Below are 23,759 nucleotides of genomic sequence, written 5' to 3'. Positions count from 1 at the left end.
GTTTGATTCTGTTCCTTCGCGTCCAAAACGGCCGCGGCTCCTCAACGAGTCAGTGTCACAAACATTTTAAAGGTCCCATGGCATGAAAATGTCACTTTATGAGGTTTTTTAACATTAATATGAGTTCCCCCAGCCTGCCTATGGTCCCCCAGTGGCTAGAAATGGTGATAGGTGTAAACCGAGCCCTGGGTATCCTGCTCTGCCTTTGAGAAAATGAAAGCTCAGATGGGCCGATCTGGAATCTTCCCTTTATGATGTCATAAGGGGAAAGGTTACCTCCCCTTTAGCTGGTTTGACCGCCCAGAGAATTTGGCCCACCCATGAGAAAGAAAGAGAGAGAGACATCATGGGTTGAAAACAAGCAAAGTGGCAGTTGGTCAAGGCTGGAATTCTGCACCAAGGCTGAATTTCGGGAAAGAGACTTCAGATACAGTATTAGGGGACCACTAAGGCCTATATAAAGAGACTTCAGATACAGTATTAGGGGACCACTAAGGCCTATATAAAAGCATCCAAAAAGCAGCATGCCATGGGCCCTTTAACGTATTTTAGAGCACAGATGTACCTTCAGCTGATAATCTCCTGACGGACAGTAAGTCGTGTCTGTGAAACTGACCCATAGTTTCTCCTGAAGTTTGTTTAGCCTCGCCCCGCTTTCTCGTAGACCGCCACACCCGGTCACTACCGTTTGGCATCGGTGACTATATTTATTATAATTCATCATATATATTCATACATATTGATAAAAGTTATGTAAAAACATTATGCAAAGCAGTGTAAAATAGTTTGTAATACAAAATGGGTTGAGGGTTGTTTTTCTCCCGTTCCTTTTTAGACCTCGGGTCTTCTTTGCATGGTCGGTATGGTACAACTGAGATGAGATATGCACATGCATGTAGCAGTAGAAGGTCTAAGAGGGGTAGAGATGTGCTGCCCCCCCCTCCCCTCCCCTCCCAGTCAAACCACTAACCTCTAACCTGCGTTCACACGGCGGCCATCCGCTGAGCTGTGGAGAGAACTCTGTACACGTTTGAGGGGAAAACTGGGCATACGGTGGTGACACTAGTATGTGGTCACGGTGCCAACGCATCGTTTGAGTACATGACAGCAGTCAGACAAACAAGAAGCCAGAAATAGTAGTAGTTATAGACCACCACCTTGCTCATTTATGCCCGTGAAATGCTCCTTCGCCCTGGGTCTGCAGACATCCTGCTCCCTAAACTCGGGAGTTGGGGCCCCAAAAAAAAAAAAAAAAAAAAAAGATATGCACCTGCTGAGTTACTTTGTGATGCAACAAACACCCCATCCCAGAATTAAATGTGAAAACTGTCATTTAGACTTCTTAATAATGCCTTTTAGCCTTCTCTTTAGCCAGGCGATTGGCTGAAAACAGTAACCCCCTGCTTAAAGGAAGGCATGTGAAGAGTGCACAAGACAACGGTCGACTCATTTGGACTAACGAGAGGGGGGGGGGTCTGTAAATTATTCAGGTTTAGACATCAACAAAACATTTTTTCCTTTTTCCTGGACAGCGAGGCAGAGGAGTGGAGGCCGTGGGAGCAGCGGCGAGACCCCAAACCCACGAGTCCTTCACCCCCCCACCCTATCTGGGGTCTACAGACCTCGGGGGGGCAACTGAGTGGTGGCAAGTCCGTGAGGCGATAACAGTACAGTCTCAGGTCATGAGGAAGGTGGCGGCGAGGAGGAGGAGGAGGAGGAGGGGGGGGGTGGGGGATGCGTTCAGAAAGGCGGGTTCTCCTGAGTGGGGGTGGTGTCGGTGGGGGAGGTGACGGCCTCTCCGTTCCCTTTGGGGCCCACGACCTTGTACTGAGGAGACGAGAGAGAGAGACAGAGACAGAGACAGAGAGAGAGAGACAGAGACAGAGAGACAGAGAGAGACAGAGAGAGACAGAGAGAGACAGAGACAGAGAGACAGAGACAGAGAGAGAGAGACAGAGAGAGAGAGACAGAGACAGAGAGAGAGAGACAGAGAGAGAGAGACAGAGAGAGAGAGACAGAGACAGAGAGAGAGAGAGAGAGAGAGAGAGAGAGAGAGAGAGAGAGAGAGCAGCTTTAACACACGGATACTTTGACTACATTTAAAATCCATCAGCGTGTCCCAAAATCCATAATCCATGCCCTAATAAACCTACGCAGGTTTTAAGAAAGATGCATCTATATACTGTTGATTTGTAATGGATTCTATACTAGAAGGAAACGGCCTCAGAAAGATCTTCAAACTTCAATATTGGCCATTTTTGTGTATACTAACTGCTAAAAGCGTACACCTATGATGATTATGATGTAGTATCAGCTGTGTAGAAGTCATATGTAGTATGGATGTGGGCTGCATCTCTTGTGAAATGATATAATGGTCAAACAACAAGGTGTACATGTTATTAGGGGTGGAACCAGGACTGGACATTAACCAGCCACTGTGGCTAGTGGTTTTCCAAAAGCTACTAGCCCACTCAGCATTTCCACTAGCCCCTATTCCATTGTATTTGAATAAAGTGGACTACAGTGTGCTACACTTAACGTCATTCTGTCACAGGGTTTCTACAGGCTTCACCGGACCTTTTTGAGAATTGAATCCAATCCAAATTGTAATCAGACTTTGTGACATCAGCAAATATCACCTCGTTGTCCAAAGTATCAACATATCACATCTTGACACAACGTATGATTTGCATGCCTACGTGTTATTCTATAGCCCTTTAGACTTGTACATTTAGTCTTAGGTGTTCTCTGGTTATCTCACAAATGTTTAAAGTCAACGTGGGAATAATCTGATATTACATGCTTCTTGTAGTTCATTTAAAAATAATGATTCTAGAATAAAATCCTCTTTTGATAAACATGCTGCTACTAAAGTACTGGTAGTGGAAACACTGAGTCTTACTATGACATGGAGGCAGAAAGAGTCACAGCAAGGCCTACGGCTGCAGCCCTACAGGCCTACCTTCAGGTTCCCCACTTTATCCTCAAAGGACTTGAAGGTTGCAGAGTTCCTGCAGGACAGACCACAAACACACGTTAACGTGACATGCAGTGACACCAGGGGAAATAAAGACCACCGGGACATCCAGCTGGTGGCAGAAAAAAAAATATATATATCCGTCTAAATATATCTGCTAAACATATGTGCTTATAAAAAGGTCTCATTGTCCCCCTGTCCATCAGAGCCCTGAATAGACAGCCAGCCTAACCCTGAAATGCTGGTTTTATCTTAAACACACACACACACACACATTTCTTTTTATCAGGATTTGAGGTTGATAAGGCAGCTTGCCCTTACTGCACATATTATGTGTTGGACAACGGGCAGTGTACAATTTTGTGCGCTAGTGGCAGTCTCTGCATGCACCATGAGCATGTATTTATGCAATATGTTGAATTCTTTAAACAGCACATACTGTTTGTCCAATGCAAATTTCTTTCGGGACATAAATAACTGACAGTCTCAGATATGGAGACACTGGCACAAATGCCTCTTTTTAAGAGTACAGATGATGTATTTAAATATATTTTTTGATAAACTAATTTGCTGTTTTATGCTTCACTGCAGCCATACTAATACGGTCCTAAACTGTCTAATACTAACATGTTGTTCAGAGTGTAGAATATGATTTCAGTTTATTATAAATATGTTACTGTCACATTAACCACACACAGTGGCACTGAAGCAGAACCTTTCTAAATTATGAAATGATGCAGAAGATGACATAAAAGTTCAATTTCAACCATGAAAACGGATTTAAAAAGAGGTAGAAGCATAAGAACAACATTGTTATTCCCCCACAATGTGTGGACAGCGGGCCAAAGACTGGGTCCACTCAGTATTATACGCTCAACAAAATTATAAACGCAACACTTTTGTTTTTGCCCCTACTTGTCATGAGCTGAACTCAAAGATCTAAAGACTTTTTCTAAGTACACAGAAGAACTATTTCTCTCAAATCTGTCTAAATCTGTGTCAGTGAGCACTTCTCCTTTGCTGAGATAATCCGTCCACCTCACAGGTGTGGCATATCAAGATGCTGATTAGACAGCAGGATTATTGCACAGGTGGATGAATTATCTCAGCAAAGGAGAAGTGCTCACTGACACAGATTTAGACAGATTTGTCAGCAATATATACAGAGAGAAATAGGCCTTTTGTGTACATAGAAAAAGCCTTAGATCTTTGAGTTTGGCTCATGAAAAATGGGGGCAAAAATGTTGTTCAGTTAACCTTTACTCAACTTAAAAGATCCCATGGAGGCAGAATCATACCAAGCACAGACATCAACAGACAGAGCAGCAGCTGTGCAGTCAGACAGCACTGCAGGTGGAGCTAGTGTGTGTTACACTGGGTTCAATGGAACAGTACAGAGAACAGCTTTGTGTGTTACTTTACCTCATGGCGGGCATACTTATCGAGTGGCGAATGGAATAGTTGCTACTTTGTAAGCGTTAAAGAGAGAAGACAGAAACGCAGGTGTTATAAGGAAAGCAAGTACACACACACATTATACACTTATTACACCAGTTAAAGTGCTGTAGGTGGTTAATAAGAGCAAAACACTGTTATCATAATTATCATATAGGAATAGTACTAGCTTTGTATAAATACGGTAAACAAAAGACCGGGATTGGTTGGTGCTAATTTATCAAAATATGATCTCATGTTTGCTCGCTGACATACACAGAGAGAAGTCTCCTTGGAACATTCTCACAATATTAGGAAGAAAACATTGTTGGAAACACCATTTTATGGATCACATAGTTTCCTTTTTCCAAAGGACATGGCATGCTACTGTAAGCATCTACGTGCTGGGGACAAAATACATTAAAGAAATCTGAGGGAGTTAAATAATAGGGGATAAAAGAGCAGTTCAAAAAAGCAATAGTCAAAGTATCAGTAGCAAAAATGGCAGAGCTTAACCTCTATAACGAGTCACTTTTGGGCTATATAATAAATTTCAGGCCACATGACTGTATGACTGTACTCTTGGTTGTTGTAACTGGACGTGTTAGTCTTACCTAAAGGAATTAGAGAAAGGTAGAGCTCTGCAGGTCAAACCAAGGCAGCGATTAGAAACAAAAAGAGAGAGAGAGAGAGAGAGAGAGAGAGAGAGAGAGAGAGAGAGAGAGAGAGAGAGAGAGAGAGAGAGAGAGAGAGAGAGAGAGAGAGAGCGTGAGCCAGCAGCAGCAGCAGCAGCAGCATCAGGACACAGACACAAACCAACAGCAGTGGACTGGGAGAGACAGCACTTCTCCTTGATATTTTGGTTGTCTCTGAGCTGCATGAATGTGCAGTTCGACTTCCATTACCAAGTGCAAGTGCAGTTCATGCCATGACTTTTGCAGCTACAGAGGAAAACACTGTGGATGAATGAAAGAAACACATGCAACATGCAGGGACGGACATGGCAGACACAAAGAGTAAAGCAGGTAGACACACACACACACACACACACACACACACACACACAAATACATGCACGCACACGAATGTGGGTGGTGGAATGGAAACAATAATAGAATTACAGACGGCTGTGTAAGTCAACAAGGTGCCAGCAGAGATGTTAGTTGTGAAAGAGTCAGCAGCAGTAACTGAGTCTTGTTTCTCCATAACTAAATGTTATCCCTCTCTCCCATTAATCACACTTGATGCAGTTATGTTTTTCTCATGTTTAATGTACTATGGGTCTGACCTGAGGAACATCTGGCAAAGGAAGCCAAAATAAACACTACAAAGTGTGATTTCAGGGTGAAAAAGGTTGTCTACTCTACAGGGATGGTCCAACTATTTAAAAAAAACATAAACCAACAAATATGTCGTTTTCATATTCAGGTGGCTCAAATCTAAATTTGGCATCTGGGATCTTACTTCCGAGACATACCAGTAGACCTTCACTGCTGGATCTGATGCCAAAAGTTGAGTAATGTTGAACCACCCCCTCGAGTTAGTAACATGACGTTTCAGGCGGCTGCTAGAGTCACTTCTGCAGATTATATTATTAACAGCTACTGGTTAATGTAGAAGAGTGAAGGGGCATTACAAGCTGATCACTGAGACAAATTCAGTGCTACAAGAAAGAAAGAGCAGTGGATAGCGTTTAAACTGATAATGGATCGCTCTGAGCCTTCTCCTGGTTTGGACCACAACCAGAGTAACCTGCTTATTCAGCTCCTTTATATATCCACACATGATGTTGGCATCCAGGTTTCTGTCTGTATTATATCATTCATCGTCATGTTTGTTTTACTCACTACTCTGTGCAGTGCGTTTGGCCCTGTCGGCCACCGTAGGAAACTCCAAAACCCTGACGCTACATTTGAACTTGATGCATTTTCAAATCCTCAAAGCTCCATCTACTCCGCTCTGTTGTTCCAGAATTAATATGGATCTGCTGTATGATCTCCAAGGCTTGGGATCCTTCCACTCTGCTCATTTGTTCTTGTAGGCTAGCCCGAGCGTCAGCCATTTTGGCTCTGCTGCGTCATACCTCATGTCGCCCAGTCTCTTGCTGATGACCGTGCCCACGGTGGTGAGAGCTGCACTCGTCTTCTGTCCCGCCTGGGAGAGAGTCTCCTGAGTCTTCTTGTATCTGCAGAGAGAGAGAGAGAGAGAGAGAGAGAGAGAGAGAGAGAGAGAGAGAGAGAGAGAGAGAGAGAGAGAGAGAGAGAGAGAGAGAGACAGGGAGAGAGAGAGAGACAGGGAGAGAGAGAGGGAGACAGAGAGAGAGGGAGGGAGGGAGAGACAGAGAGAGAGAGAGGGAGGGAGGGAGGGAGGGAGGGAGGGAGGGAGGGAGGGAGGGAGGGAGAGAGAGAGAGAGAGAGAGAGAGAGAGAGAGAGAGAGAGAGAGAAAGAAAGAAAGAAAGAGAGGAAGGAGGGAGGGAGGGATGAATGGGTGGGTGGAAGGATGAAGGGAAGGAGGGAACAGGAGAATGGAAAGAGAACAATGGAGCAAAGAAGAACGAAGGAGGAGGAGGGCAGATGATTGAAAAGGAAAGAAAGAAAGATGTAGGATGGTGAAAAAGGGAAGGAAAAGAGAAGGTAAAGAGAAAGGACAGAACACAGGGAGAAAGAAGGAAAGAGGATGGATGGAGGAAAGAAAGGACAGACAGCGAGCAGAAAGAAACAAGATGGAGAAAAACCAGGCAGATGGATGGGAGAGGGGATGGAGGGGGTGGGGGGGTGAAAAAGACAGGAGGTAAATTAGCCCAAACCTTTTGACCACAGCAAAACACAAAACATAACAGACTTAAGTTACTGCTGCACCCACCAAATACAAAGTGCAGTAGTCCCCACCCAAATGGTTAGTACTCACACACAGAAATACAGTCACAGGAATGTAGGCCACAGCAACACTGTGCCAAAAGGCTGGTGTATGGGGGGAAAAAGTACACCAACATTTGACAAGCAGAACAGAGTCCTTTTTGCAGCCTCCACCGTTTCTAAGAAGAGTTAGTTCATGTCAGATTACAGAAGCACTGAGAGAAAGCTCCGTCAGTATTAATGGCAGCTATGATTCAGCATGTCCTGCGGCAAGCCACAGAGCTGTGGATGGTGGCGAGCACGTTTATTTCACTGAGATGGAAGAGTGCACGAAGGCACAATCAGGCTGACAAATCCATGTCCTACCGTGGGGTTTACATACAGTGTTTCCCATACAACAGGTTGGACTTAGGCGCGAGGGCTGCACAGTCAATCGCAATTTTATCAAAATCGCAATATGGACTAGTGCAATATCCAAATCACAGTGGGGGGGCGCAATATTTGTACTTCTACACATCCTATCCTACAGACTAAAGAAAAAAAATCTCTGTAGGGTGACCTCTAGCTCCCCCAGTAAGAGCGTGCACCCCATGTACGAGTCCTTTGTCTATCCACTGTGACTATCGAATTAAGGGAAAAGCCCTAAATTATCTTAAAAAAAATTAAATAAAAAAAATCTTTGTTTGGTACAGATCCTCGCACTATAATCCTTTGCATTTTAATATTTTTCAATGAAAATGAGACAAAAATCGCAGTATCGGTCAAAATAATAGCAATTCGATATTTTTCTCATATTGTGCAGCCCTATTAGGTGCCCCGCCCAGGTAGATAAAATCACACCCCCCCCCACACACACACACACACCTACCTGAGGGGATCAATAAAGTATTCTGATCCCAATACAACCAAATGCTCACAAATATGCACCAATCAAATACATCCAAACTGGCAAAAAACAACAACAAAAGGCTAATAAACACTCCCTCACAGGCTGTATACACACACACACACACACACACACACACACACACACCATCTTGGGTGAAAGCCAACGTCCTGATCAGCTGACCCACCCAGACACACATCGAGTCTCAGCAGCAGACCGGTCCACAGAGGGCTGGGCAAATACAACTGTGGAGATAAGCGGGCGTGGCTGAGAACCAACGCGCCCAACTGTGTCCATCAACACGGCTGACCTTCCACACTAAAGGCACACTTACAGAAGGGTATACCATTTCATCAACGATTAATAAAGTCTGTCTTCTTATTTAAGCCGTGCTCATGTAAAAAAAAATAAAAAAATAAATAAGGAGGTTTTAGTAGTAACTAAAATTAAAAAAAAAGTATAAAAACAAAAAAAAGAGAGAGAGAGAAACCAAAATGAAAAGAAACCTTAGTCCATGTACACAAACAGAACAAGAACACAAAAGAGAAAGGGGTCAACTCACGCTTCAGAGCGGGCAATGTCATCCAAAGTGGCAGAGGCAGACAGATATCTGAAGACACAACAGACACACACACTCACAATACAGTAGAGCACAACACACGTCAGTAGAAATACAGAGCTGTACAGTTCCACCGTCTGCTAAGACTATTATTTCCCCTTTATTATAGTGATAGTGGATAGACAGGAAAGGGCATCAGGTCGGATTCTAACCCGCGCCGCTGCAGGACTCTAGCCTGGCTCCGCCCTCCTACGTACTTCCGCTCAATTTTCATTTCCCTTCACTAGTCCGTCTGGGTTTGCGGTATAGTCTTGGGTTTTCGCCGATCAAATATTTGGGCGGTCCAATCAGCGAACAGAGGGAGGGGCTGAGAACGATGATGTTGAGGTTGTGACGTGTGCTAGTTTGAGTTGTAGTTCCGTAATGGCGGCGGAGAAAGATGCGGTCCGTTGTGGCAACGCTGCAGAATATCCAGAAGTTAAAGGCCGAGCAAGAACAATCTTTGCTGAGTTGTGTTGGTGGCCATGATGTTGTGGCCCTCTTCCCCACGGGGTTCGGGAACAGTTTGATTTTCCAGCTCGCTCCGTTAGTGGTGAAGGAGTTGGCTAAGGCTAACGCTAGCGATGCTAAGCGGATAGTTGTTGTTGTCGTCTCCCCTCTTGTTAGTCTGGTCCCACCAGACAGTACATAGGAGGGCGGAGCCAGGCTACCAGAGAGGCTCTGGGCAGATCCAATAGATTTAAACTTCAACAGAGTACCAAGTTTGACCCGAGGACATCATGAGGATTAAAGGCTTTTTGCCTTCAAACTATATGTGAAGATTTTGCTTTTCCACAAGGGGTGAACAGGAGAAATAAAAATGTTAACATCATAACACAACGGAAAATCATAGGAGTAATGCAACCAAACATTTGTTATTGTTATCTCCCCCATATATTTAATGATGCCTATTCTAAAAACTAACATTATCACTTGACATCTTGCTACAGAATAGGAAGAACTAAAATGAATGTAAGAGCATAGATAAGAAGATAAAAATAGATTTTTGAACTGCAGAAAACTGATTATAACCGACACACAAAACGAGGTCAATGTGATGGGAAACTGTTTACACTCCAGCAGAATTTAGTAGGAATGCACCATATATCAGCAATCATATCGATGTCGGCCGATGTTGGTCATTTTGTAAATCAGATGTGAGTTAAACTGGACTTTCATCAAGTTAACACACTTGCTACAAGTCAGAAAGTAGCCTAAAACTTACAGTCAGTTACTTGTGTTTTTCAAACATGTAAATCTAATCCATGATTTACGGGAAGGTAGACATTACTTTTTCAAATATTTCAAATATTGGTTAACGGCCATAACAGCAATGGTCAATCAATAAATGTCTATCTATGGAATCTGTTTTATATATATATATATATATATATATATATCTTTTTTTTTAAATTGACTATTTCGCGATTACGTCCATGAGTCGGTTGTCACAGAAACTATTTGACCCTACGTTAATGCTGCGGTGAGTCTGTGACTGTGACAAAAGACAGCTGCCACCAGGGTAAACAACCTTTCTGGGGGAAAGCCTGGACCTGAATGGAACATTACGTGGCAATACTAACACAATGTAGCGTCCCACTTCACACTCTGAAAGATTAACTAAACATCCCATTCTTTTAATCAACTCGACACAAAACAACGGACCTCGTGCATTCCATTACGATGTTTGGCCAGCAAGTTGTATTTGAGACTCGACGTAGTCCGGTCACCTCAATTCACATCGACAGTACATACTAAAACTTTCTGGAAGGGCTCTGGAACTCAACTTGCCATTGAAAATACACTTTTGTTATTCATTTCTGCTCAAGGAGCAGTTACTCCTGTTAATTAGAAAGGGAAGTCTCTCTTTAGATTTGATGCTACGTTTACACGTGGCCGGATATTTTCATAAACGGACATTTCAACCTCTCCGTTTTCAAAAATAACATCGTGCACAGCTGTCACTTTTCAGAAAAGTGTCCGTTTACACGTCCCCGTGTGTGTGTGTGTGTGTGTGTGTATATATATATTATATATATATATATATATATATATATATATATATATATATATATATATATATATATATATATATATATATATATATATATATATATATATATATATATCGTCAAGAGCACGCCAGACCTGTAGGTGGCAGTGTAACGAGAAGCTCAAGCCCACGTTAGCCAATCAGAATCCCCAAAATAGCAACAACAGCATTGAGTCACTTCCTCTCTCTTCTCTTCCTCACTTCCTCGGCTGCCTAGACCTCCGTTTGTCTCAGTCTACACGCAAACGTGCAAACAAAGTTTTCCAAGATCTCCACTCTGGCCGGAGTTTTCAGAAACAATCGTTTTCAGAGGCGAATTCTCCGTTTGCGTGTAAACGAAGGGCGTGCCGAGATGCCACCAAGACGTTCTAAAGTATGGCCATTCTACATGCCTGTGGCATCTGATAAATAAATAAAAAATGCATAAGTACTCTATTGGTTATCACTTTAAGGGTACTGGTATTGGGACTGGTTTTGTAATTCTTTCTTTGTGAGCAGCAATAAATAAATATTGATCACAAAACACACTCCAAACATGATGAGATGCATGAAACTGATGCGGTGAATGATAGTGTATCAGCGTTTCGATGGCTGATGGTGGCCAGAGGTGAACTCTTGAACTGCCAAAGCCAGCTGGAGATTACACCGAAACAGGATGTGGGATTCAATAGAAGTGAAGGGGAAATGGCGCAAATATATTTGCAGGACGACAATGAAAGTTTGTCCGTACCTTACCACTCAGATTCTCAGGTCAAAGGTCAACTCTGACCTGTGAGTCTCCGTGAGTCGGCCGGAGTCCAACCCTAACAGCTGATGTCATAAGTAAGAGATGGAGCAGGCTGGTGCAAGTGTGACTACACCTTCATGCTCATGTCTAAGTGTGAAGATATTTTGTTAAAGCACCAATTGTCAACCCTACAATATTGTCACAACATCGACATTGAGGTATTTGGTCAAAAATATCGGGATATCTGATTTCCTGCATATGGCCCAGCCCTAATTTAACACGTCAAATGATAAGACACTACATCACTATTACATTTAGTGGAGACGGCTCTCCTTATAGACGACAAACTCCAAAACAAGGCCAGTCTCTATGTTCTGACTTACATCAGCACAATGCCGCTTACTGTACAGCACAATGACTTCATACGCACCAATACACACCAGCCTCGTCGCGTTACACCGTCCGTCCATACACCACTTCACTGTTTAAACTGCTGTATTTGTTTCAATAGAATAAGGGGTTTTCTCTCCTTTATGTTCGGATGATGCTTTGTCTCTACCGCCTTTGTCAAGGATGTTTTTGGAGAAACAGAATCACAGTTGAAATAAATTGTATAACGATGTAGAAAGAAGAGCGCGAGACTAACGAAAGTTTGCTGTGGTCACATACTGGAGGTAACTACATTGCTCAGTGAAATACATACATGTCGTGTTGAGATTTACTTTCTCTCTGCCCTCTGATGTGTACTGTCATGCTAACACAAGCACACTTAACAGAGTTGAAAATTGAGTACCACTGACGAATGACTCTCTCCACCCACTCGTTTTCATGGCAACCCACTCGGAGTCTTTGTGCATCCAACTTATTCATAATTCATAACCCATTTGTTTAGCTCACTTTTGGCTCTGTGTGCACCTCCAAACCCATCTCTCTCTCTCTCTCTCTGGACATCACGCATCGTGTGACTAAGCAAAACACCATCTCTTTCTCTTCCCCTCCCGCCCTCTCTCACACATTCCCTTTCCTCTACTCCCACTCGTTCGTGCAGCAACCCATCTGGTCGCCAGGCACAACCAGGGCACCCGCGCGTGTGTGCATGTGGGTAAGACACACAAACGCGTACATTTCCTGTACTCTGCATGGAATTATGTTTGCGTGTATTGGCCTACACCAAGACTAATGCGCCTGCCTGCTTGTCTTTCTGCTATTCTTGGCAAAAGTGTAATAATCCACAATTATTCTGGCTGTGTGAGCGAAACACATAACTGAAAGACGACGAGCGCGAGTGATGTGTGATCAGGCGTGTAGGTCTATTTCCATGTGCAAAAGTACAACAACTGCTACTACAAACCAGGACCACTGTGCCGTTTGCAAACTGATGTGTAAAAGTCAAGAACAGTGTAAGGTTAGGCCAACTAGCTGAGCGAGCTAGCCAATCCAGTTCATATCCGACGGCAGCCACATGGAAAAATTCCATTAGCTTCAGACCTCACAGCAGCAACAGAAAACTCACTCATTTCATTTTGTTCTTGCTGGATTCTTTCAGCAGCAGTACGGAAACGTCCTAACTGATCAGGAAGGCTGGCTCCGTTATTGGCTGCAAACCGGACACATTTGCTGTGGTGGAGAGGTGGTCACTGAACAAACTGTTATCTAGCGTGGATAACCCCGACCTGCCTGCCAGAAAGGCTGCCAGACTAAATACCATTGGGTGGCATTATTATACTACAACCTTGGCTTATAATGCTAAACCTCCTCGACTGGTTTTTTCTTTTTGTGTAGCAAACTCAAATGCAGAATCAGACAGACACAGTGTCAGCTTTCAGCCTGGACATTGGTAATACGAGCAGAGGGGAAGCATCTGAGAAAGCTTTATGTATTTTAGAATTTGAGAGGAAGTAGAGAGGAGGACATGTGTCATCACTTCTGGATGGAGGAAGAGAGGACACCAGACCTCTGCGAGAGGAAAAAACAAACCGACGAATGATACCGAGACAGAAAACTGAAGAGAAAGAAAGGAAACAGATAATGATATGTATGTACAGTATGTATATGATCACAGAAAAGTCAAGTGTCAGAAATTAGTCCTCTGGCTTTAACTTTACGTCAGCACTGACTTCCACTAAAGAAATCCTGCCAAGTCTCAGACTACAGCAACCACCTAAAAAATAATCTGATTATTAAACACTAACGGCGTGCAACTAGCAGTGGGTAAGGGCCATAAAAGGTGAGTCACAGGCCACAGTGGACAAACCGATTCAGGTGCATATGTAACTCGGGTTACAGTGGTTAGAACGGACACACCCACACACACACACACACACACCCACACCCAATCCCACTTTAGTGCTACAAGTCATGCAACAGGCTCCTGACAGCTGCAGGAGAACGGATCCCAAATGATCCAAGTAGGTTCCTCAGACCCAGGAAAGCTCCTAAACAACCTCAAAGACACTTGCTAACCAACTACCAAATCCATCATCTATGAACATGTATGTGAGGCAGTATTACAGTTACAGGAAATACTGCTTTTTACCGAATTCATTTGGAAGCATTCCTTTAGAGCATCCCAGACTACAGATGAATGTTAGCCCTTCTAACACAGACGTGAAGTTAAACACCAACGGTTGCAATGCAAGTGTTAGCAAACATGGCTGGAAGGTGAGAACGGAGAAGGAGAGAGAGTGAGTAACAGTCGAGAGCGTGAGAGAGCAAACACCGCAGCAGGAGCCCAGACATCACCGGTGAGCGAGCAGCAAACAGTGCACAGACTCACAGATCCAAGCTGGTAACTCTCTCATTCCACTCGCCCAGTTTCTCAGTGGTTCTCAAATAGCTAGAAACAGAGACATGGGGGTGTTACACTGTAGAGCTTCAGGAAGGACTAAAGACGCTGACACACCAACCCCATAATCGGCCGTCGGACCCTCTGGCGAGGTCGGTGACTACGAGTCTGTTCGGTGTGTTCCGTGCCGTCGTCCGTCGGAGGAGCCGTCGGCATCCATTATGGCCGACCTGACTTGCTGGAGCGCTAACCCGGAAATGGCGAGCGGGATGAGTGATGAACGGCCTCTCAAAATCTGACGAAAATCTTTCAAACGGACCTTTGTTGATCTGAAATGAAGACAGATTCAGCAACTGCACGGCCTATTTCTCTCTTCAAATGTTTTCAGAAACCTGTTTCGGTGAACTATTTTTGTTATAAGATATATATATATATATATATATATATATATATATATATATATATATATATATATATATATATATATATATATATATATATATATTTCTATAAGATCGTATTTCGAACAAGCCGCCATTATCGGTCAGCAGGAGAAGCCAGACCCACAGGACGTGTTCATCATTTCCGGTTTTCATTTTTTGTACTGCGTCTCGTGCACGCTCAGAACGTACACTCAAGTCGCCGTCTCTTCGGTGTGTTCCAAGGCACTTTTTGGACCTCGGGGAGCCGACTGATCAGTCCGACTGGCTTTTCTGCCGACGGCCGACCGTCGGGTTGGTGTGTCAGGGCCTTAAAAGGGAGCTGGCTCAGAAAGGAAGCCAGGACCAAACATTGTCCTAATAATGTAAATAATAATGTGATTATCTTTTAAAAGGGATAGTTGAGATGTTTGTTCAGTGTGGTTGTATGAGCTACTTCTCCAGAGTCAGTGTGTTAGCTACAGTAGATGGGGGTCAGCACTCCCCCAGTTTGGAGAAGCAGGCAGGAGTACCGACACAGAAGATAAGCAATGTCCTGCTGTGGACGGGGGGGGGGGCAGCTAAACACATTTAGACACCTAAAAAAGGACAACATTAAAGATAGGGCTGCACAATATATCGTATATATTTTTTATAGTCATGGCAATATTAACTGGTGCAATATACAGTACACATCGCGAAAGGCTGCAACATATCGCACTAGACACAAAACAGATTTTATTTTTGCGTTAGTTGAAAGAAAGTATCAGTAGAAAATTGTACGGTAAAATGTAACTGGCATTCTTTTTGAATTTGATTTGTTCTATTGTAGAAGAATACTGAAAGCAGCAGAAATGCATAACTGAGTACATTTTAATAACCGTTTATACTTATCGCGAGTGATATTCAACGTTATCGCATTCGTTTCCTCATATATCGTGCAACCCTAATTCAATAACCAATCAGTTTAAGTGTATAGTATATTTAGAATACAAATGTGTCGTTACTCCTGGATGCTTCTCCCATCGGGGGGCGTGCCATCCACCTGTCATCATAATGTAGAGTCAAATCATTGCTCTGTTAACTGTTGGGTTTTGCTGTTTGTTGCAAAATGCATTACCACGGTCATGTTTTGAGATATGCTGCTGTGTTGAAAAATTACAATTACCATAAGATGAAAAACTGCAGATAAATATTTGTTCCCCTTCTGCGACTCGCTTGATTTACAATCATCATGACGTCTTTAAAAATGATTCCATCTGATAATGCAGCACCCTTGTCTCCGCTCCAGTCATCTGTCATCCTGTGTGACGTAAAGCTCTGCAGACAATGATCTAAGGACTTGAGTAGGCTGGAGGCGTCACCACAGGCTGAGTCATCGTGAGACTGGCTCTTCCTGATCAAGCTGTTCCCATCAGAGCAAAGTCTGCAGGGAGTGCTCAATTATCTCAATGGACGGCCTTTAAAGTCATTCGGGGCGAAAATTTGGTTCTAAAAATGTGTATAACAATCTGAGAGTGGAACTATTATGCTTTTCCGCATTTTCTGTCATATCTATAATGTTACAATGTCGGATTTTCATGTAAAACGTTCAGATTTCCAACTGTTCTGAACGCTCCAGTTTCAACAGTTTTTCTCCTCTCGGCTCGGCATCAGTAACACCGAGCCGGGCTTCTCTGATTGGTCATCTGCCTCAGGCAGGAACTACTTGATTGTTTTTTTTAAGCCACTGCGGTGTTAACATGGTCCATGTAGCTGCATGCTAACGGCAGATGTCTAACAATAGGTCTAAAATTCTCCCCAATTCCGGGTCGCATTACTGCCGGAAACATGTCCAGTTGGGTAGCATTTGGTTTAAAAGGCCTTTATCTGCTATATTGTATTAGTGTCCACTGCTAACTACAGCAGCTGCATGCTAACGCCTGATAGCTGTAATCTTGGCGCCCAACGTTGTTAATTTCTCCCCAATTTCGGGTCACATTACTGTAGTATTTGGTTTAGGAGCCTTTATTGGTGATTTTTCACGGTACAAAGTGCTGCTATATATTCGTTGCAGTCAGTCTCAGGCTCCAGAGTGAAACCAGAGACTCGCTCAACGCTATGCGCTGACCAATCAGAGCAGTCTGGGCTTTCTCGGGAGGGGGGGCTTAAAGAGACAGGCGCTCCTACAGAGGGTGAATACAGGTGCAGCAGCCGTGGGCAGTATGAGAAACATAACGTGGTTTTTGATCATTACAGCATGGAAACCTGTTCTAGTACAAACACAAAATACAAGTATGAACGTGGAAATGCTATATAATAGGTCATCTTTAAAGCCAATCTTAAAGCCAAACTGCACTAGTAAAAAAACTACTATCCTTGTTTATTCTTCCATCTTGCTTAGATCACTTTTTTAAGGGGTGATTATCTTTAAATGTGCCCCTTTTTTAAAAAGGTTGTTCCATGGACATTTTTTTTATTCTTCTGTATTTCTAAAATCCAAATCATGATACTGGGGTATTCCCAAACTAAAAAGGAGCCTCTACTACTGTATTGGACGGTAAAATCAGATCACCTCATCTTTTTACCAAGACAAAACATCAAGTACATTTTTAACATCTAACAAACGTCACGTGAAAGTTTGTCATAGTTAGCGTATGCATTCTTGAGTTGTTGCCAAAAACCTGTTATGTGAGGTGACAATGACCTTTGACTACCCAATTCTAATCCTTATCCTTTAGTCCAAATTTAAAGAAATTCCCTCTGATATATCGCATTCAAGAGAATGGAATGGACAACCCAAAAAGCATAATGCCGGCCACGGATGTAGCCTATGCAGAGGCATAAAAAGGAGGGTTGTCCGGTTAAAAATCGTAACTTCTGCTACGTCATCTGGTAACCCACTGTGTAAGGGCACATTCATGATGATTCATTGGAAACATCAACGGGTTGATTCTACTGCTTATTGCACCAAAACGAAGAATAAAAAAATCGTCTATCGGTACAATTCCAGACTATTATAAATTGTAGTGCAATGTTTTTCAAACTCATGAATCCATTACATTAACATCTTCTGGTACCTGATGTCCACACTAATGCTGGATAGGACTAACCAGGAGCTGTAGTGTTGCTACCAAAATCATTATCTTATTCTTACTGTTTTAGGAGGAGTGTGCTGCTCCTTCCTCTGCCAACTGGCTGCTCAAGTTACAAAAGGGCCCATTATGTAAATTGATTAAGTTTAGATTTTTAGAGAGAGAAAATCCACTAAGAAAGCTAGGGAAACAGGAGCTAAACCTCTCTAAGTGATTGATCATTTAGCATACGTTGGTGGTGTGCATTTTAAAATGTTGATTAATACATACGCGTTGGAGGTCTGTACGTCTTGCCAGCTCTTGGTGAGGTTCTGCTTGAGTTCGGTGAGCGGGCTGAGGCCCAGTTTCCTCTTCAGCTCTGTGGCGTGTCTCTCTTTGGCTGACAAAACCTGACGCAGGGTGTTGATCTCCTCCTCCACCTAACAACGCAACGGAGCCACCGGACAGAGTTAAGAGTGGGGCTTTCTTCAGTGTTCAACATAACATTTTCCCCAAAGCATATTCTGCATTTACAAATACGAGTTCAGTCCGATCAGCTGGATTTGCACTCTTCCGACAGCTTTTAAACGCAGCTTTGGGGAAGCTGGTCATTTATTGGCTTTGGCGGACTCCATTTCTAAGCTATCGTTAACTGGTGTTGCACCTATAGCATTCGATCCCAAGGAACTGACCGGCAATTTCCACTGGATGCGGAACGTCTGCGGAACGTCGACGGAGTCATTAGGTTTCCATTAAAGTCAGTGTGTGTATTTCCACTGACTGCAGAACGTCTGCGTCCCGACTCCGTCCCAGCTCCGTCAGTCCCAGCCCTCCGGAGCAGATACCAGAGCTTCTATTTTTGACGGACGACGGAGAGCTCCGCAGCAATTCAGCACAATTCAGATAGTGCGGGACAGGAAGTCGAGCACAGAAACAAAATAAAACATCCGGATACTTTTCAAAATAAAATCCAGCGTGCTCACGGCGGATCATATTTTCCTGCTCTACACCTTGAAAACACAGCTCAGAGTAGTTTCCCCTCTACTTCTCTGGATGGAAACTAACTGTTGTTGGTTTCGTGGTTCCGTTTATAGAAACTACATCCTGTTATATCGCGCGAACATACGTGAATTCGCGAGATCTCGTGGTCGGCTGGCCGCAGCCGTTACGCAACAAATCCGGACCTGGTGGGTAGTGACGGACGGCGGAGCACGCAGCCGCTCCGCAGCGGAGCCGGTCCGCAGACGTTCCGCATCCTGTGGAAATCCACGGTGACTCATGACTGCGACAATGTCACTGGCCCAACATACTTCTCTACCGGCCCCGGGCCATTACTCACAGCGAACTCCGTCTCTGGCTGCAGCTCTTCTCCTTTCTATATTACCAAAAGTGAATTTATATATTTGCATTCCACTGACAAACACGACTTCCTATCGCCCACTGCAGTCTCAAATTAAAATCCTCCTCTCTACTCTAAATCATGGGGCTTGAGTCACACAAAAAAATGCACAGGGGGAGCTAATACACATTAATGATTGGTTCCATTAAGTATTCCAGTGAGCGATCATGCACAGCCCGACCCCGACATATCTAAACAGAATGCATCATTGTTGCTATTAATTACATTGCTTGCTTTTCCAATCAAGACATCGCAAAATGTCTGCGATGACAAGGGCCCTTCTATAATATGTCAAATATGTGACTTTTACTTTTTCTTTACCCCAAAGAACTTAAGTTTTTATAGTGCGCCTTTAAAAATCAACAGGTGTTACCCAAAGTGCTTTACAGAGACATAAAGTACAAATATACCAAATATACCAGCTGGTGATTTTGGGAACAGCTGGGCCGTACCTTGGTGAGCTCTGTGCGGAGCTCCTCAGCCTCTTCCTCCGTCAGGCCCGGTGGGAGAGGGTTGGCTGCGTTGCCCACCGCCCCCTCCGCTGCCCCCTCAACCGGCACGTCGGACAAGCTGTCTGAATGATCCACAACGAGGCCCTTGTTAGGAGAGTTCAGGTTTATATCTGGAACAGGAGAGAGAGGGGGAGGTGATGGGATAAAGGTAAGGGAGGGGGAAGAATAGAAGGAGTTAAAGAGAGAGTCGGGGCGTTTAAAGGAAATAATGTTCTACTCCCCGCCGAGGTATGGCGTTATAAATGTGCCTTATTCCTGAGCCAGTAACTGTACGTTTTGAGCACAGAGAACTATTGTTTGCAAGCACATCACATTACATTTTGAACAGAAATTAACACTCGCAAAAAATTATTTAAAACCTATTCCGTGCTCAATAAATGTATTTGCATGTTTGCTATTATCCATATTAACGTGCAATAATAACCCCTCTCACGCAGTTTCCTCACGTGCCCTCTCAAAAACTCTTCTCTGCACGCAGGTCACGAAACCAACCAATCTGAGAATTAACGGTCAATTCTGATTGGCCGTAAGTCTCCAATTAGATCGCAAGTAGCAGGAAACGCATATCTATCTTTTTCAGTCAACACCTGTTGGTCGGCATACCGGTACAGCAAATACTAGACTACAGCGGAGCTGTAGGAGTAGTTCTCTGTGCTCAAAACATACAATTACTCACTCAGGTAAGACGCACATATATAACGCCATACCGAGGCAGCAGCGACCTCCGGTAGATGGCTAAACCGAAGAAAAAGCCAGTTGTGCGCTGTGAGAGCGCCACCTACTGTCCTGGAGGTAGAGCTACTCCCGTCATTCTCCCCCGCTCATGTATACGGAGAGAACTGGCAGAACCTAGTTATTCACTAAACGCACTGAGTGAAATGGAGAGGGTAAACAAATACACACTTGGTTAGATCAGCCGAAGGGTTAAAAGCCTAAAATGGCTTACTAAGAGACGATCTGTCTCTCAGTATCTATTACACACACACACACACACACACACACACACCGAGGCCAGGAAAAGGATAGTGTTGCCAGCAGGAGATAGCAGACAGGAAGAGAAAGTGGCAGTTAACAGGGCCAGAATTTTTTTTTTTTAAAAAAGGTACAAAGAAGACGGAAGAAGAAATAATTCCCAACAAAGAACAAAACAGAGCCACAATCTATTCTTGTGTCAACCTTAATTAACATTTTTGGCGTATATTTTAACATCCCATATTGCTGATATAAAAAGAACTTTTGAAAACGGGTCAAATTTTGACCCGAGGACAACATGAGGGTTGAAGTAGGACAACAATTTGAACACTTGAACCTGCCACTGTGCATCTTGTGCCATTCACCTGAGGACACGTCATTTTGGCAACTCCAAGAGCTTGGCACAGTCAGAGCTGGCATGGAGATCACAACAAAGAGGAAGACGGAGAGAAAAACGGAGTGCCTGTCTGAAACCCTGGGTAAAAATAGACTTTATATATTCATATAGTCCAACATTAAAACAGCATTTATTCATTCGGGCAAACAGGCTTCAGTTTTGGAGCGCAGGGCAGCCAACCTCTGCTCACAGATTTAAAAAGGTTTACACTTTTCATGCTTTCAATTCTTTTTTTTTTTTTTTTTAAATATATTTGACTTTTTTTTCTCCAACGCTTTGTTTGGACGGTTTTTTCCCGTTATCTCCCAACTTTTCTTGGGATGCTTTTCCTTAAAGAAAAAATAGAAATTGTATAAGGGGCCAGTAAAAATGGACTTAGGGCAAGTAGAATTTTTAGTTGCCCGACCGGACAAGTGAAAAAATTAACCTCAGCATTGAATCCTGGAATGCAACTACTACCGGATACTCAGTATGCAGTATCCACGTCGACACGATTGACTGCACAACACACAGCACACATGACAGAGTAGTGTTGCAAAACAGACTACAGGTACTGTGGTGACGCTGTGTGATCAGAGTCTCAACAATGTTACATCCGCATATACACGCTGCTGAGAGATATGACTGCTCCACCCTCAAGGTATATTGATTCAGCCAAGAAGGACTCAGCCCGACCCACAGAAACAACAGGAGTTCAATCGCAACATATTGTTTTGTGTTGTGCATTTGCCTTCGGTTGGGGATTTTCCACAGTTCCCAGAATGCCTTCTGACAACACCCAGAGTCAAGCATGTACATACATGGTTTAAATGGCTCATAAATTGCCCACTTTATATTTTTTTTTTTTTACACTGACAGCAGTGTCATGTGAGAATGCATCAGTCGGGAAACGTCCCAGGCTCTGCCGAAAAATCCTAAGCTCAGGTTTCACAGTATTATTTAGGAAACAAGAGCAGCAGGGTTTTATTTGGAGGAACATACCCTAACAACCCCCCCCCAGTTTGCCATTCTTCAAGATAGACATATGAAGGCATCTTTAATCACTTCCTATAAGTGCTCATCCTGAAGCACAGGAAGCCTGATACAGCATGACATGTCAATCTTGGCCACTCGCTATTACAAACTACGGGATACAGGATGTCTCATTAGGACATCCCCCAAGCGGATACTGCAGCCATAATGACCTGGAGATATAGAATGTAAAAAGAAAATTGTGATATTAGACTAAATATTTCCTCAGTTTATGTATTTATAATTTAAGCCCCTTTGAATTTCCCTAAATTGACAGGCAGCCACAGCGAAAGACAGAGGGACAGAGGGACAGAAAGACAGAGAGAGCGAGAAACACGGACAAAGACACAGACAACCCTTTCTAACAACGTGGCCAACCAACCACTGCAATGTCTCCTACACAGTCTCGCTTTTCCGGACCTTCCACCACAGCGCTGTGGAGGAGGGTCTGGCTAGTCCACACAACATTCCTGGATGGAAGAAAAACCTGCTCTGGTTGATTGGCATTTCTTTAAACCAATCACAATCATCTTGGGCGGGGCTAAGCTCCGCACGGAGCCACGGTGCCTCTGCTAAATAGTCTCAGGAAGGAACTGGTTTTGGTGGAACATGTGGACGCTCAAAAGTAGTTAGCCATATTCTACTGCTCTTCATACTATTCATCCTGCATACACTTATTTGCAAAGTCACTACCGTTTTCTGTAATGGACTAGAAGTATAAAGTAACATTATAGGGTTAGTATAGGAAGCCATCAAAACAAAAACGGCCACATAGGTCCTTTTGTTTACAAGATTTAAGCTCGGCTCGTTGGAATTTAACCGCCTGTAAAGACCCACAGAAAAGCTGACACTGTCCACTTGTTAGCTGAGTTAATGTCGGTCATATCAGAAGAAATTGGGTTGGGATTTTGGGAAGTTGGTGCCGTTAGAAACCCTCCCTCCTCTTCCTCTTCAGTCCCTGTTATTTATAACGTTAGCAGCGGGCCCGTCCTGTCCTCACAGCTGCACCGTTTATAGGATTTAATAGCTGGAAACTAATCTAAACTGACAACTAAACACAGCTGCGACGACATAAAGCTAGTTGCTACGTGGCAGTGGATTCGTGACAACCGTTCGCTGTCTGTTCTAGCAAACAGTTTACGCATTTCTGAAGCTAAGCTATATAAGGTTCCGCTAGCTAACTTGCCAAGCTAACGTTACCTTGACTGGCGGGGTCCATTTCAGCGATGACTCCACACAGCTGGGACTGCTTTTTTTGGTTCAACGTTAACCTCGACTGGTGTGAGAGGTGGACAGCAGACTGGCTCGGTTGCTTTCCACTCGGCGTGTATTAATCTCCCTGTTTTTAGCGACTGCTCCCACTCAGAGAAAGTCGTCGACAGGAACTCAAGACAGCCAGCCCCAACAACCCTTTTCTTTTCTTTTTTTCTGTCTTTCTTCTTTGCATTAGGCAGACTCGACGCTGCATTGGCGTCTTGCTGCCCTCTACTGTTTGTTACTAACAGTCCTCAACAATGATTTACATTTGATTATACTAGTACAGAGCCCGTCCAAAATATGCCTGCTTTATTATTTATTTGGAGCAGGCAGTTGCTTGGCCTGTGGTATTGCTGCTTGCAGCCCGCTCTCCATACATACATGAGTCAAAGACGAATAAGGATTTCAAATTTGAAAATAAAA

The 23,759-nt window shown here is 43.6% G+C and overlaps 1 protein-coding gene across 18 annotated transcripts; it reads right to left on the bottom strand.

Moving 5' to 3' along the window:
• Positions 1 to 743: 743 nt before the first annotated feature.
• On the bottom strand, positions 744 to 23,541 carry tpd52l2b (tpd52 like 2b). 18 transcript variants are annotated; one of them, XM_031283844.2, is made up of 9 exons: positions 23,280 to 23,541; positions 19,640 to 19,809; positions 18,080 to 18,228; positions 14,308 to 14,367; positions 6,495 to 6,596; positions 5,026 to 5,052; positions 4,400 to 4,444; positions 2,903 to 3,011; positions 744 to 1,827 (listed from the first exon to the last, which is right to left on the bottom strand). In XM_031283844.2, the coding sequence occupies exons 1-8, from the start codon at positions 23,296 to 23,298 to the stop codon at positions 2,951 to 2,953; spliced, it is 633 nt and encodes a 210-aa protein (XP_031139704.1). In that variant the 5' UTR covers positions 23,299 to 23,541; the 3' UTR covers positions 744 to 1,827; positions 2,903 to 2,950. The 18 variants fall into 18 exon arrangements, with proteins under 18 accessions (XP_031139704.1, XP_031139694.1, XP_031139705.1 ...); XM_031283834.2 differs by having other exon boundaries at positions 2,963 to 3,011; XM_031283845.2 differs by having other exon boundaries at positions 4,400 to 4,441.
• Between the last annotated feature and the right edge of the window lie 218 nt (positions 23,542 to 23,759).

The sequence above is a fragment of the Sander lucioperca genome, chromosome 12 (assembly GCF_008315115.2).
Source record: "Sander lucioperca isolate FBNREF2018 chromosome 12, SLUC_FBN_1.2, whole genome shotgun sequence".
NCBI classification, from domain to species: domain Eukaryota; kingdom Metazoa; phylum Chordata; class Actinopteri; order Perciformes; family Percidae; genus Sander; species Sander lucioperca.
The sequence above is the reverse complement of the archived record's forward strand: the minus strand, read 5'-3'. Positions and strand labels throughout refer to the sequence as shown.

Coding starts and splice junctions, on each gene's coding strand:
- tpd52l2b (XM_031283834.2), bottom strand. Junction 18,229..19,639: donor TCCGCACAGAGCTCACCAAG/GTACGGCCCAGC, acceptor TTGCGTTGTTAG/GTGGAGGAGGAGATCAACAC. Junction 14,368..18,079: donor GACGTACAGACCTCCAACGC/GTATGTATTAAT, acceptor CTCTGTTTCTAG/CTATTTGAGAACCACTGAGA.